This window comes from Eumetopias jubatus, unplaced genomic scaffold (genome assembly GCF_037043125.1).
Source record: "Eumetopias jubatus isolate StellerSeaLion01/CBP00866 unplaced genomic scaffold, mEumJub1_p1.0 scaffold_4, whole genome shotgun sequence".
NCBI classification, from domain to species: Eukaryota; Metazoa; Chordata; class Mammalia; order Carnivora; family Otariidae; genus Eumetopias; species Eumetopias jubatus.
In genome coordinates this window covers 151,239,272-151,255,209 of record NW_028274810.1, presented here as the reverse complement: position 1 = coordinate 151,255,209, position 15,938 = coordinate 151,239,272, and the positions used below count along the sequence as shown (strand labels likewise).

General features: G+C 39.3%; 1 protein-coding gene across 1 annotated transcript in view; it reads right to left on the bottom strand.

Annotated features, from left to right (window-relative positions):
- The window catches only part of RUNX1T1 (RUNX1 partner transcriptional co-repressor 1), a 109,420-nt gene that overhangs the window by 27,095 nt on the left and 66,387 nt on the right, over positions 1-15,938 (bottom strand). The window contains exon 6 of the mRNA XM_088023123.1: positions 4,698-4,948. Coding sequence (XP_087879249.1) covers positions 4,698-4,948 — 251 coding nt within the window. The remainder of the gene's footprint in view (positions 1-4,697; positions 4,949-15,938) is intronic.

Sequence of the window (15,938 nt, the reverse complement as noted above, 5' to 3'; positions counted from 1 at the left end):
GCATTCAGGACATAATCCATACACACACAGGCACTTAGCAAAGACTAAACTAAATGATGTGAAAATGTATTCGATTTTGAATGGAGACATAAGTCATACTCACATTCACAATTGCCTAATGGGCTCTTCATAGAATGATAAAATGTTTAAAAAACCAGGAGGAATGTTAGAGGTCAGATGGTAGGAACCCTTTCTTTTATGTAGGAAGAACGGGGAGTAAAGTGACACCAAACACTGAGTCGGTTATCCATATAATGTTCCCAAATTGAAAATACAAATATATACTAACTCTTAATAAATACGAGAAACCACAAGGAGACATTAAGTGGTTTCAAAGTGTGGCTTTCTACCATTAAAAATAAAGGCAGCATAAATCACTTTACATGGGCAGGGATATGCTTTTCTAAAACGAGGACGGTAAAATTTTTCCACATTTCAGCACAGCCAAATGAAACAACCCTATTGCATATACCTCCATGATGAAATTAGGCCATGAAGAGAGGGCGTGCAAAATATGAAAGCAATATATACTCATTTGATTTACAAAAAAAAAATTTTTTTAAGGAAATACACTGGACATCATTTAGGAATAAAAAATGCAACATACCAGGTATAATTCTGGACAAATATCTTTTTTTTAAAGATTTTTTTTTTGAGAGAGAGCGCATGCGCATGTGCTCAAGTTGGGGGTGGGAGAGGGAGGGAGAGAATCTCAAGCAGACTCCCTGCTGAGCATGGAGCCTGACCTGGGTCTGGATCTCACAACTGTGAGATCATGACCTGAGCTGAAATCAAGAGTTGGCTGCTTAACTGAACAACCCAGGTGCCCCAACTTTGGACAAATATCTTAAATCCAAGCCAAGAAACCAAAAATCCCAATTTGAAATCTATAACCTTAAGTATTAATGCTCATTAGCATCACAGTTAAGGTACAACACAAGAAGGTAACATGGAAAAGCTTACCAAGTGAGCAACAAGAGCAATGGCCATGAGCAATTAGGTAGGATGCTCATCAAAACAGAAACAAATGTGTCTCACTGAGAGGACAGGGTGGAAGGCTATGAGCAGAGATACCGGGAAACGTGTTGCTCATCTTACAAATTCATTATGGAGGAAACACCTTAGTTTCTACTACAAAAGAAAGGCATTGGACTATGGCAATATTTTCCATTTTAAATGATTAAAACCCCTTTTTGGTTAGTACTTCTCACACCATTACTCTGAATAGCAAATTAAGTCTGGCATGGTTTGGGCTTCTAGGCACCTAGGTAGGCTCCTCCTCAAAAGGGCATCACGGGGTAGTTAGAGGACAATGAGACTTAGGAGATACCGCATTTCACTTTCTGTGAAGTTAGAGTGGTTAGAAGTCCCTTCTTTTACCTGATATAGAGAAATAAAGATGACGAGTCACATGACTCTTTTTAGCCAACCATGAAATGCAACTTAATTTATACCTGATGGAGGTGCACAGACACGACGGCGCTTTCTCAGATTAAATAAAAAGCTAAATATAAAACACTTCACATCATTCTTATCTAATTAGAACATGTTCAGAGATACATTTTTAAAGTTAAAAATGTCAATGCCACCTATTGGTAAAAACGTAAAATAGCAAATATGTGTTAATTTGCATAATAGAAAAGACATTGGGGGAAAAGAATTATTTAGTTATTACTCTGTTTGTTGTGACTATTTCAAGTTGAAATGTTTGCAAATATGTAATTTTTGTTGACTTTTTTGTTGCTTGTGTTGTAGGAAATAAAAACACTACCGCTGAAATGAGTCATCACAGAAAACAACCAGAGAGTGATGAAGATATAAATATGGCATCGACTTTCACAAAGGAGGCATCTTACTATTTGCTTTTAAGGACCAAGAACTCCAGAGGTCTCAAAAGTTTCAGGAGCGCCTGCGCCTGGGTGGCTAAGTCAGTTGAGCATCTGACTCTTGATTTCGGCTCAGGTCATGATCTCAGGGTCATGGGATTGAGCCCCGAAACAGGCTCTGCGTTAAGTGCGGAGTCTGCTTGGGATTCTCTCTCTCCTTCTGTTCCTCCTCCCATCCTGCTCCTGTCCTCTCTCTAAATGAATAAATAAAATCTTAAAAAAAAAGTTTCAAAAATTCAGCAGACCTAAATCAATGATGATACAAGTTCTAACACCTGGAGTAATACTGATGAGCCATAGGATGTCTGTGGCTAATGAGATTCCAACATTTGTGGAATACTGCTAAGCTTCATCTCATTAAAAAAAAAAGAAAAGCACATTAGAAACATGTTTGAGCCCAAATACTTGGTAAGAAAATATATCATTTGCTGCTTCTGCACTCTGAAGGTCATTTGTTAGATAGAATCAAATCTTTGAAAAAGAAAATCTAAGTCAACTCAAAATTTTGCATTTATTAATTTCTCTATTTCAGATACTTAAATATTCATCACCACGCAATTTTCATTTATATTCATAATACCAAAGGGATATACTAGGGGGAAATAGCTCATAATCATTAAAGAGCACATTTCCACTTGTGGGCAATCTGACAATAATGTTGAATCCTAACTAGTTCTTATAGTTTAGAAGATTTTAGCTAACTAGACTAAAACTCTTAAGTTTACTTATAAACTAATGCTGTTTGTAAAGGTATTTTATTAAATGATTCTAGTGAGTGTATTTCTCTACATAATAGGCATTTATAAGTCATTCTAGACTAAGTATACATTTATGACAATTTTTATATTCTCAAAATGGCAGCCTGATGTAACACCACCCTTTGTTACTCATACATCAAGATTTTATTTTACATTAACACACACTAAACTGTGCCAGACTTTAGGGATGGTTAAGTAGTTGCATATATTTATAGAGATTAGCACTATTAGTTTTATAAGCTAATATAATTAAAAGGTAAGGAACATGGTCTGAAGAAAAATCACGTAAAACCAGTGGGTATAGATATAATTCATAAAGGGATAGTTTACATTACTAGATGAAAACATAATCATTGCACATAAGCCTAATTACTTCCTTGCTGATTACTTTATAGTGCACTGGAACTAATATTTTATAAAATAGCGTTTGCTGCCTAACAAAGAAGCCATTTTCTAGCACCTACAAGAGCAAGATATCTTGAATTGGTCTTACAATGACCTGGTGAGTCCACTTCTATTTGAAAATGAGCAATCATGGTTTGGGGGCCTAAAGTCATAAATAAATGGCAAGACCTTTACTTAGAATGAGGTTGTTACCACATTTGATGGGGGGAGGGTCAAAATATTGATCCAGGTTGAAAAATGACATAACCACGTTTGAGAGCTCTTCAGGAAATAGTACCTGAGAGAACATTAGACAGACTGGCTATTAAGAAAGCACAAATGATATGCTTAGCCATTTTCTGATACACTATAGAACTGTAGCAGTGACTGTTGTGGGGAAGCAGAACTACTTTTTGACTGTCTCACAACCAGGGCCTCAGTCATCGCCCGTCCCCTCACCCTGAGCCTCCTTTTCTATTTTCTGAACATTTGGAGGGTTAAATGTAGAAAAGGCAAAAAGACCCAAATATGGCAGCCCTGTTTGCTAGCAACCTAGCGAGAAAGTTTACATAAACTTCTGCTCATCACACTATCTCTGTCTCTGGCTAAAAACACTATTCAAGCAGTGGATAATTGGCTGACCACTGTTCCCAGAGTTCTGCGTCCTCAGCCCTGTGTTCTAGTTTTCCACTTAGACTTCATCCCCTGATATTTCCGCTACCCTGCCCACCAACTCTACGAGTCAGGAAAGCTAGGCAGTAATTAGCTGACTAAAGAAGTCCTGCTGGTAAGTGGTGGACACAGGAGATGGAAAAAGAAGAAAGGAGTGACGACTGCTCTCAGTTTACCAATAGCTCGATTCGCCAAAATCAAGAATTAAAAAAGAGCAGTGCTCTGATGCTGTTCCCTCAACCCCTGATCTCGCGGTATCAAATCTTACCTTGTTCCCTTTCCCTCTTATTTTGCATCGCAGACATTTGTTCTTTAGAAGGCAATGTCTCCTAAATGCTTCCCTTCAATAGTTTTATGTAAAGAAGGAATGAACACAAGCAAACAGATCACATATTTACCTAAACTCATTCTTTCTTTGGTACTTTGATCTATGACACAAAACTGTCAATACTAAATTTAATCACTGTCACTTGCCGGTGAAAAAAGTACCAAACCATTCCTCAAAGAACATCTGTTGATTTAAGTCAGAGACATCACTCAATCTCATATTTCTCAAATACAGAGTACTGCGAAGACTGGAAAAATCAAATTAAACTCTAAGACTATCTGAAATAAAAGTACAATGAAAGAAAAGAAACATTTTAACATTTTAAAAAATATTTGTGGCAGACAGGCTGAATATGAAATCTCTAATGTTAAAAAAAAAAACTAAAAATTCACTTTGCATTTGTTGAGAATTTTATATTTAGATACCCCTTTCCAAAAAAAAAAAGAAATTAGTCTGCTATCATAAAGACCGTAAGTAATTGAGAGAGAAAGCACAGGTGTTAAAGAACGTACTCATACTAACCAACTGTTCTCATAAAGGAGACAATATAAAGAGAGAAAATTTTTACCCCTATCATAGATTTCAAGCCTCAGGTTCAGTTGAGAAGTAATAATGTGAGTCTTCAAGCATCCAATGCCATTAAGAAGTGAACAGATTCTTCAGTCTTACCCATAGGTCTGTTTCTGTCCCTGAGGTCCCTGTGGCTGGGGTGTCGATAGGAGTCCCTGTAGTGGTGGGCAATGGCCATATCATCCAAACGGTAATGCTGAGGTGGAGGTGGGGTGGGGTGAGGCAGGCCATTGGGCTGGTAGGATAAGCCGTTATTTGGACTGTACCGTTGGCCTGGGCTAATAGTGCATGGTCGCTTGCTTGGATGTTCTGAGTGCAAAGGCTCTCTGTCAAAGCCATTTTCTTTGGTTCTAAAGGGGGAAGAAGAAAAAATTTCATCATGTTATTCAGAAGCCAGCATAGTTCAGATACTCACATTTGAACTTACAATATAAACAGAATATTTATTTATTGGCCAGAAACTTTCTAAACTCGGCTTCCCAGAAGACCTATGGGAATTCACTGAAACCCATGCTGAGGTCTAAGTCATCACAAGACCACACACATGAGAAAATGGGTTCGCTCTTCACCGAACTGGCAGATATCTTTCCGGTTGTAGCTCACGTGTGTGGTGAGGTCAAAAGTAAGAGGAAACTTAAATCTCCCCCTCTAGCTAGCATATTTATTCAAAAAAGACGAGTACTTGATTTAAAACAAATTATCCTAAAACTGAACTGTCTTTGGTGAAGATCCATTGAAGCAGCTGGTATGGCATCCCTCTCCTGATGAAATCTGAAGGGATTCCCATTCCAATTATCCAACCCAGCATCTGAATTTCGTGTCAGAGAACAGCTAAGAGCTAGCTGTGTTGTCCCATAGAATAGCTACATGCGGCTGCTTAAATTGAAATGGAAGCTAAAGTAAATTACGTTTAAACTTGGTTCTTCATGAGCAGTAGCTACATCTCAGGTACTCACCATCACTGCCTGTGGCTATGGTATTGGACTGCACAGATAATGGTACATTGTCATCATCACAGATAGTTCTACCGGCAAGGGCTGATCACACTGAACTAATACAATAAAGCAATGCAATGTCTGGGACATGGATACTGTCTTCCCCAGCAGTCAGAAAGAGCTACCTGAAAGTGAGCCCCTTGCCCAGAGAGCTTGTGTGACCTGTCATCAGGTCTCTGGGCAAGATGGGCACACCCTGACTGCACTTCATGATGTGATATACAGAGCTCTGAACTTGGCTTTCAGAAGGAATACAGTCTACAAATGAGGCCCTGATAACTAATCACTGCTCCTAGATTCTCACACAGAAATAGGGCTAAAAAAATATTTGGGGCCTGGATATATCTCTATTCTTAGAGACTAACTCAATATATTCAGTATAATAGGAACAAATCACATCCCAACTTTGACCGAAATCACAGCTCCTACACTGTTTCCTTTGTATTCGGCTCTCCTCACAAGACCAGCACTCTATCCTTAGACCAGTGATAATATCTACTTTCCCTAGGAAATTTCTCCATGAGAATTCTACCAAATCACAGTAGTTGTAGATTTCTACATGCCTTTTTGATTTTAGGTTGGTAACAATAGCATAGAGGCCTTTTAAGACACTTTCCCTAGTTTCCTAGATAGAGTCTAGGATACTCTCTGATAACACCAGATGCATCTGCATGGAAACTAACTCAACAACAGAGATACGGAGATCAGAGCAATAAGATCCTGCCATGAACCATCCTGTATGTCCCTTCAGGGTAGAGCCCCAGTGACAATTTACACACACCAGACTGAGAAGGAGTGAGGAGTTAGAGACAGAAGGCCCAAGCACACAAAGAACTGCAGAGTTTAATGTGAAATGAATATATGCCCACTACATGCTGAAGAAAGATGTGCTAATCTAGCAACAGGAGCCTGGTCAACACTGGAAATGACAGCAGGGCATGGTCCCCAAGAGAGTTAGCAGCCAGAAGTCAATGCTGCTCCCATCAAAGTAGGTATCTGATACATATGGACTCCATCCATCTTGATCAATGATATCAGATGAAAATGCCCAATATATCTCAGATACTACCTGAATGCACTGCTTTAAAATAATTTTTTAAAGTGAAAGGGAACAATCTAGCTATCAATTTATCTTCTAAGAGCAAATTTGCCATTCTAATCCATATTTTTATATCCTATACATTTCTCAATAAAACACTTCAACATTCAATGCACATCACCAGCATAAATCAGTTGGAAAATACTGAAGACTATTAGTAGCTATGAACATAATGCTAACACAGCACCTACCTTACCGGCAGGGTGGTGTAGTGGAAAAGAGCCCTGGACTGGGAATCAAGAGCCCTGAGATCTAGTCCTGGCTCTTCCACGACTAGCTGTATGACCTTGGGCAAGCCACTTAACCTCTCTGGACCTCAGTTTGCTCATCTGTAAAATGAAAGGGTTGGACTAGATCAGTGGTTTTCAAACTGTGCAACCTGAGGTGCTTTTACGGGATTCTGTAGGCAATGAAGAATTTTCCCCCCAAACAATCAAGACTTCAAGGGCCAGAGGAACCCACTTCTTCTTCTCTGTTTTACAAGTGTTTGGGTTTCATTTTAAAGGACAAAGTCTGCTGCTAAAATCAAGTTTGAAAACCACTGGACTAGATGATTTCTGAGGTCCCTCCCCTAGTTTGAAAGCCCTGAAATTCAATTATTCTATATTTACATCTAAATGCCATAGTTAAGACATCATGGTTATGATTGAAACACACACAGGGCTAATGCTTCTCTGGCCAAACTGTGTTGAAGTCAACCACTTTAGCCAACAGAGAACTTCTCTATTCTTTGCTCTGAACAATTTTTTTGTAGCTAGTTTGTGTGTGTGTGTGTGTGTGTGTGTGTGTGTGTGCGCGCGCGCGCAAAAATAGAAAATATCCTCTAAATACCTTAGAGCAGTCCCTATTGCATTTCTAAATATGCAAACATCTCTGACCCAGCTGTCCAACCACCTCGACTTACTGGTTTTGCCTCTCCTTGTTCAATAACAGCAACACACAGCATTGGAAGAATTCTTTTAATTTTCAAAATGGTTGGATATATGTTATTCACCTTCACCCTCAGATCAGCTGCCTGATCAGTGCTATTACTTCACTGACCCATTATTATGAAAAAAGAGGTTTTTTCCCCCTAAAGCAAGGATGGTAATATCCGAAGCAGGGCTGGGTCCTGAGTCTGTCCTATCATTTCTATCAGGACCCTGCTGTCCTCTCCCTCTGCTAGCTAACGAAACAATAAAGCTCATCACCTCACAAAGGTAGTTATATTTTAACAGCAAAGCATTAAAACATTCACAGCTCATAGAAACAAAGCTATGAAAGGTCTCCCTGGTGCTTCCACAAATCACCCCGTCTGGTTATAAGGCCAACCCTATTCAAAGGATGTACGTCCAGAAAGGTAACTAAAACATCTTAATTGCTATTTGTCTGTCTTCTTTAGAAATGCCAACAACTATCTACACCTCATTTGCTTGAGCAAATTCCAAATTAACTCTTTTTATGTTGCCCTTCCAAAGTGTATTGGGCTAAACGAACAAATTGTCCCATTACTTTTCATTGTCCTGTACCAGCATACTCTTGAAATAACTCAAATTCTAGTGGGAAGTCCGTCATGTCTCAGAGATTTCTGGAAGGCATTTTTTTGTTTGTGTTTTAAATCAGCCTGAGAATATTCTCTCTCCCTACCAAGAGAAATTTTCCTGAACATAATCCAACCACTTCAACATTCTGATCCCAATCACTTCTCAAGAGTCTGATGGCCCTAATAATAAAGGGCCACTCAGGACGCAACTGTGTGACCTTGGGAAGGTTAACCTCTGGTTTCAGTTTCCTGCCCAGTAAAATGGGATGAATGGGAAATAATAAACATTAAAACAAACACAACAAAACTTAACAGACAACCTAAATTACATTCTACCCCATCTCAGGCTGTTCCCTCGCCCCCCAGCTCCTCAATAACAGAGGCTATGAACAATTTTAGTAAGAAAACATACGGTTTTTAAACATTTTCCTCTACATAAAATATTTCAAAAGTCATGACTAGCTAGTGTGCACTGACATTCCCTATTTATAAAAAAGAGTGTAACATTCAAGGAAAGGAGCAATCCCCTATGACTAGAACAGACTTAAGTTTAAAAAAAATTTTTTATGGGGAAAATACCACAATAAAGATTGTTTTAGGGAGACGCAAATCAGTACAGCATAATAAGCCTTAAGATGGTAAGGAAGAAACTTAGTAATAAATACCTGCTTTAGGGGCTCACTTTTTTGAGTTATCACAAGTATTTCAAAGAGAACATGTCCAAACTGACCTCATCTTTCTCTGGTACTTCCATGTACCGGTCACTTGTCACCCAAGCAGAAACTTAGAAGTCATGCTACAACTTTCTTCTCCAAATCAAGTCCTGCCAAGGGCCTCTTAAGCATCTCCAGCACAGGTCCCTCTGCCTAGTCCAGGACACCTTATCTCGGCCAGAGCCAGGGCTAAGATGCCAGCAGACACTCACAATAAAAAGATACATATATTTATTCTTGTATTTTAGAAATCTAGACTTAAATCTCAGGAGGTTATAGCTCTATGTTTAAAGAGCCCAAAGACATTAATAATTTAATTTTTAACACATCTTCCTTCCTTTTTAAAGATTTTATTTATTTGACAGAGAGAGACACAGCAAGAGAGGGAACACAAGCAGGGGGAGTGGGAGAGGGAGAAGCAGGAACCCCGCTGAGCAGGGAGGCTGACGCGGGGCTCGATCCCAGGACCCAGGGATCATGACTTGAGCCAAAGGCAGACGCCGAACGACTGAGCCACCCAGGCGCCCCCTTCCTTCCCTTTTCTAACACATGTGATCTGTTAAGGTTTCCACAGACTAACTGAATACTGAATCAAAAGGGGGGGTAAAATCATTCTTGACGTCATATTTTTCAAAACACAAATCAGCAAAAGGCCTCTTCAGGAATTGTCAGGAACTAGGTAAGTTTAGATAAAAATTTTATATACCACCTTTCCGCCCACCAGTGTTGAGTAAGGCATCTGAAATAAAACATATTACAAATTACCTGCCTCCTTAAAATGAAATTCAAACCAAATTCTTCATGATACCCCAGAGTGGTTTCAGTGCTTTGGCTCTCTCCCTGGACGAAGTGGGATATGTAGACAAGAGCTGAATGACACAGGACCATTACTGCTGGGCCTTTTGGAAAGAAATGCTTTCAATCTCTCCATGGTTAAAGGAGCACCCAGGAGCCAGCCTCCCGAGCAGCACATGCTAATACCTTCGGGAGCAAATAAGATGCAGGTGGGTGTTTGCCACTCCAGACATAACAGCCACAACACCTGTGGACCTTCAAGAATTACAATACGTAGGTTCACAGAGCCATCTGAGTCTTCCCTCCTGTGTCTCCTAAAGCTTGCCACTTGCTCAGCTAGCTACTGGCTGTCCTCATGCCTTTCCTAATTAATTACTGGCCACTGCAAGGTACTCAATTTCCCCTGCTCCTGCCATCTATCTGCAACTGTGCTTTCTTTTTCTCATCAGTTACCTATAAATTCCAATTGGAACCCACCATTTTTTTCTGGTCAGTGAACCAATCATGGCATTTTGTTCCTGGACTACACATGGCTATTTTCATTGTTGTGGGTGTTTCAGAGATGCATCTTTTAAAAACAATAGAAAGCGGGCGCCTGGGTGGCTCAGATGGTTGAAAAACAATAGAAAGCAAGACAGTAATCAAGAAAGCAAGCAAGCAAGACTCTTGAAAGAGAGAACATTTGGTACACTACGGGAAATGACTGCATTCAATGCTTAACTTTATTTGTTCAAGTAGCATTGTTGGCATTGTTGTGTGTGTTGTGTTGTGTGTGTGGTGTTTTGCTTTGTTTTGGTTCAGACACCCAGTATGTGTAATGCACCATCCTAAGCTTTACCAGGAATACAAAGATGACCAAGATAATCCACGATCCCCCAAAACCCTCCTCATAAGATTATCATTTAGTACTAGGACAAATTCTTTTTGGAAGGATGCTGGGAATTAATCTTTACCATAAACACAATTTAATTAGAGATGTAAGGTTTCTATACATTCATGCAGGACCTGAATTTGGCAGGTAGCATAAAAACAGTACAAAAGTGGACTGGGACATTGGAAGGAGTAAAGCTCACTCCACAAGGTGCACTCAAGAGAGCAGGGGCTATGGAGTTGGCTTCAAGTTTTGGTACCGCTAATTGCTGGCTGTATGAACTCAGAAAGCTTAACCGCTATGCGCCTCAGTGTTTTCATCCACAAAATGAGGATGACTGTCTCAGAGCTAGTAAGGACGATCTGGAAAAATCCACATAGAGAGCCTAGCACATACGTGGCATTCAATAACTTAATTAAATCACTTTGTTTTCAAGGTGGGGCATTCCACGCCTGGTGTAAGAATCATAATCATAAGATCATAGATGCTTGAGTCAGAGACCGTGGGGTCAGAATCCCATCAGTGCACCTCTTATAAGCCACGTGACCTCAGACACATTACCCAGCCTGCCTCTATACAATAGGCCTCGTAGAAAATAAAGTGCTAGATATACAGTAGTCTCCCCTTATCTGTGGTTTCACTTTTCACAGTTCCAGTTCCCAAGTCAACCGCAGTCCAGAAGCAGATGATCCTCCTTCTAACGTATCGTCTGAAGGTTAGCCTAATGCGACATCGCAACGCCTAGGTCATTCACGTCACTTCCTCTCATCACATAGTCATTTTATCATCCCACATCATCACAAAAAGAGTGAGTACAGTACAAGAAGATATTTTGAGAGAGACCACATTCACACTACTTTTACTGCAGAACATGGTTATAACTTCTATTTTATTTTTGTGGTTAATAACATGCTTCCTAATTTATAAATTAAACTTTATCATAGGTACATACATATAGGAAGAAACACAGTATATATAGAGTTTAACTATCCACTGGGGGTCTTGGAAAGAACATACGCCCCAGAGATGGGGGGGGGAAATCACTATATATTAATATGTCAGTTACTTAGCATGAGACTTGGCACAAGTGCTCAGTAAAATAGTAACTATTTTTAATATTTATGATTGGGAAGCTTTCATTCAAATAGTAGATACTGCTTGAGTTAGCCTGTAAAGAATGTAACATAAATTCCCCATATTTTGTCACAGAAAACTGAACGCGGTAACAATACAAATTTAATTCTGATTGGCATAGCCAATTAATCCTCCAATTCGTTGTAAAGTGCACCTCTCTTTTCTTTTTAGAAAGACAAAAATACTGAAATCCCATTTATGTTATAGAAACGGAAAAATGGGCCTACCTGGATCAGGTGGTGTGTGCTGTGATGACAAATCTTACATATTCAACCAACACAGTTTCAAAATGACTGCCTTCGGACCCTCCAACATTCAACATTTTTTAACTTACTCATTAAGCCAGGAAACCTGGCTGACTGTGGATCCTCTGTCATTAAAAAGATTTATAAACCCCCAGAATATCATACCATCACATTTACCCAACTGAGCAATTACTCAGCAGAAATAAATGAGGAAAAGTAAGGGGGAAAAAAAACCCTAGTTCCTAGTTGAGCTTTCCTTATTTAAACTGCACATTAAAACATATTTTGTGCAACTGCAAGATTTCAGGTCTGTAAATATGCTGGTTTTGCCCCTAAGAAGCTTCATGACTTTCAGCAAGTTCTTCGGGCCATCATTTCCTCAAGCGTAAAGAGAAAGGGTTGGCCTGGTAGATCCATAAGATCCCTCCCAGATGACGAGCTACAGAATTCTAAAGGTCAAACAAGTCTTTTTAGAGAATAATATTTAATTATTGAGGGAGGACAAAATACATATTAATGCAACTGGGTGGCCTCCATAATAAAGTCTAGATGTGTTAAGCTGAGAATGATTTAAAGCACAGTTCTATTAAAATGATAATATATAAGAAGAGGATTAATATTTAACATTGATCATTTGAAATAGTAAGGGGTGGAGGTAGAAACAGTGTTACCCATACAAACCCAAAGATCATTCACCTTGATTTCTTAAACAAGAAGGATTCTCTGAGTCAGAAAATCAGCATTAACAGATGCAAACGTAATATTAAACATGAATTATAAAAAAAAGCTAGCCTAATGCGACATCGTGGGAAAAGACAGATAGCAATGATTAACACAGGTGTTTTCACCTTAGTAATTTTTATGCATTTTGTTGTCTCAGAAGAATGCAGCCTTCTCTAACTGCTCTTTCCCTCCTCAACTCCATGTGAAAGTCTGAATGTCTTCATAACTGTCATGGCGAGAAGTTTTAAAGAGTGCCCTTAGCTTCTAGTCTTATCTTTGAAAGCAGTCACTTCATTTAATCAGCGCCAGGAAGCTTCCTATCCCCTTTGTCAGCTTCTCCCAACAGAGAATGACAAAACCAAGGTCTACTATAACCAATCAACTCTTAAATATTAACAAAGAGTAGAAATCAGAACTTTCTATTTACTTTCCTTAGTATTTTAGAAAAAACTAGCATGATTTTAAAATGAAAATTGCCTTTTTCCAAACTGGGTTCTATTCTACCACAGACCTACAAATTTAGTATATTTGTTCAGAAGCTCACCCTGGAGATATTTTAAAAAGAAAGTAGAATAAATTTCACTGTTTCTTACAGGAAAAAAAAATGAGTTCATAGATTTCCCTCAGAGTCTTCATTTCTCTGTAAATAACAATAATGTTTAAAAAAAGAAGAAACATTACCAGTGGCAATCATATTTAAGGATGAGAAGGAAGTTAAATTTGCCACAACCCATCCCTGAAACACATGATGATTGTTTAGTAGATTAAATCTGCAATCGTCACAGAATTTAAGCCCCCAAAGTTGTAAACAAAATATAGAGCACTCTTTTGTTCGTGACATGTCATGAACAAATTACCAAAATGTGTTTTCTCCTCAGGTGTCAGTTTTTCCCTCTTTTAGTGACTGATGGTTCCCAGTGTTATTACAGAAACAGATTGATCTTTTTAATGAGCCAGTTTAATAGACTCCAAAATCTCACCGTGGCTGCTCATCCATGTCAGACCATATGCACCAACAAAACATTCAGTAAAACAAAAAAAAGCTCTGCTGTCAGACAGCTCCATACTCTATAAAGTTTCATATAGTAGATCTGGATATACAGATAAATAACCAGAGGAGAAGAAAATGCATATGCAAACAAGATGCAGAAAATATATGCAAAAAAATACTGTAGAGACCCATATTTTCTTGGCTCTGATCATATTCCCACAAGATACAAATGTATTTACACAACATATTCTCATTACCCGTCCTCCTAACTCTAAGGAAATCCATTTGCCATCCTTCCATTAAAACACACACTTCAGGGTTCCACTAGAAAAAGAATGTTCCAGACAAAGAACAACTGTGTGAATTCTGGACTCCAGCAACTGCCTATGAATAATCGAAGGGAGAACAAGATCGGAGACTTTTAAGAAAGTTCTACCTGATCAAATGCAAACGTGCATGCACAACGCAGCCACAGATCACCAAAAGAAAAATGCTGATTATCTGTGGAATTTACAGGAGGTTTCCATATCAGTGTTAGCATGCTGCTCAAGGCTCACCTCAGCATCCTCCAAGCAAAGCCTGCAGGCACAACACCTTCAAATATAAAACACTGGGAAAGAAAATCTGTGGGGAAATGGCTGCGATATAGAGAAGGGAAATGAAACAGTTTGGTCTGTCACTTAGCAGTTGGGGTTTCTAGAACACTTCCAATTTTGCCTATAGGATTATCACAGCTATCCAAAGCTTTCCCTGGTACCCTAGCCTCCGCCCAAATAAATGTTTTCTTCACAACTGTCCATCCAGCCTCTCCTAATCCTTTGACATTATCCTTGGAAAATGGAGCTGCAACATCTCCATACAGGCACACGGTAAGGATTTCCTGCAGGGTACAGGGGTTAGCATCTGACAGGAAGGCACACGTGAATCCTCTATCCCTGGGCCACTTCTTGGTTTTCAGTATCATTGTGGACACGCCATTCAGATACCTGGATTAAGCAGTTGCCTTTCAAAGCTAAAGTACTAAATGCTTAAATATGACTAAGGAAAAATGGCTTGCAAAAATGAGAAAGCAGCACTGTTGGCAGGTCATGTTTGGAGGTGGGTCTACAGCATGTCAGAAGTAAAATAATGTTTAACCTTTTGCTTTCGGATTTTACACTACCAAAAGGTCCTGTGTCAAGAGGAGAAAAATTCCAGAGACTGTAGCATAAAAACTGCTTAACAGAGGATTATGTAATAACTGTATGTAAACTGGCTGGCTTTTAATAACATTCTGATTTGCAAAGCAGCTAATACATTTAAGGGTAGCTAAGTCGGTCACAGATAGATGTCTCTGAGTAGCTCCAAGATCAAAAGCTCCTATGAATCTGGAACATAATTGTGCCAGAATGTTAACCTCTCAAAGGCTGTTTCACTCATGCCTGATGAAATGCAGACAGAAAGTGGATAAGGAGAGAAAGGAAACAAAGCATATGACAAATATGTTTCTGAACACGGTTTCATTTTAATACAGTTCCATATTTTTGTAAATATGATGCAAGATGCTGCTAATAAGACTTCAAATTCCTCTATTAGAAAATATTTGTAAATGAGGATGAGGTACTCGAGAAAATCATTTTAATAGGTGCACAGGGAATTTCACGAATACGCCTAATTCAACAACTACTTTGTAGGGTTAAATGGAGAAGGGGCTTTATTTTACATTTCTCAGAATTCTCAGTTATGAGAGCAGTGTGCCTGATGGAATGAATATTGCCTGATAAACTGTTCAACAAAAATGCCATTAGTTCTCTTAATGCTAATCTTCACTCAGCTCATCTAGCTTCCCAGAAGTTTTCTCTTAACTCCTCTAAACCCCAATTCAATAGCTACTGCACTGTGTTTACTGAGCAACCCACAAAGGTCAGCTTTCAAAACCGTCACGTTCCGAGAAAACTCAGAAGGGCAGATTTCCTCACGTGGGAAGGACAAAATACGTGGCTGGGATGAATTATGTAATAAATGAGAATTTTCATCTTGACTGTGTTTCTAAGAACCACCGGTGGCACTTAGCCCGTTTGAATATCATTCATCACCCTTGGCTCTATTATTACAGGCGGCCAAGACGAACCTGCACAACAGCCTGACGGACACAAGCCAGAGACTCCCAGGCCAGCGCGAGCATACGGATGGCCACTCGAGCTCACTGCTCATTCGCCGGAGGGGTGGCGCGCCCAGCAGTCCGGACGGGACATGAAACAGGTCTTCGAAGC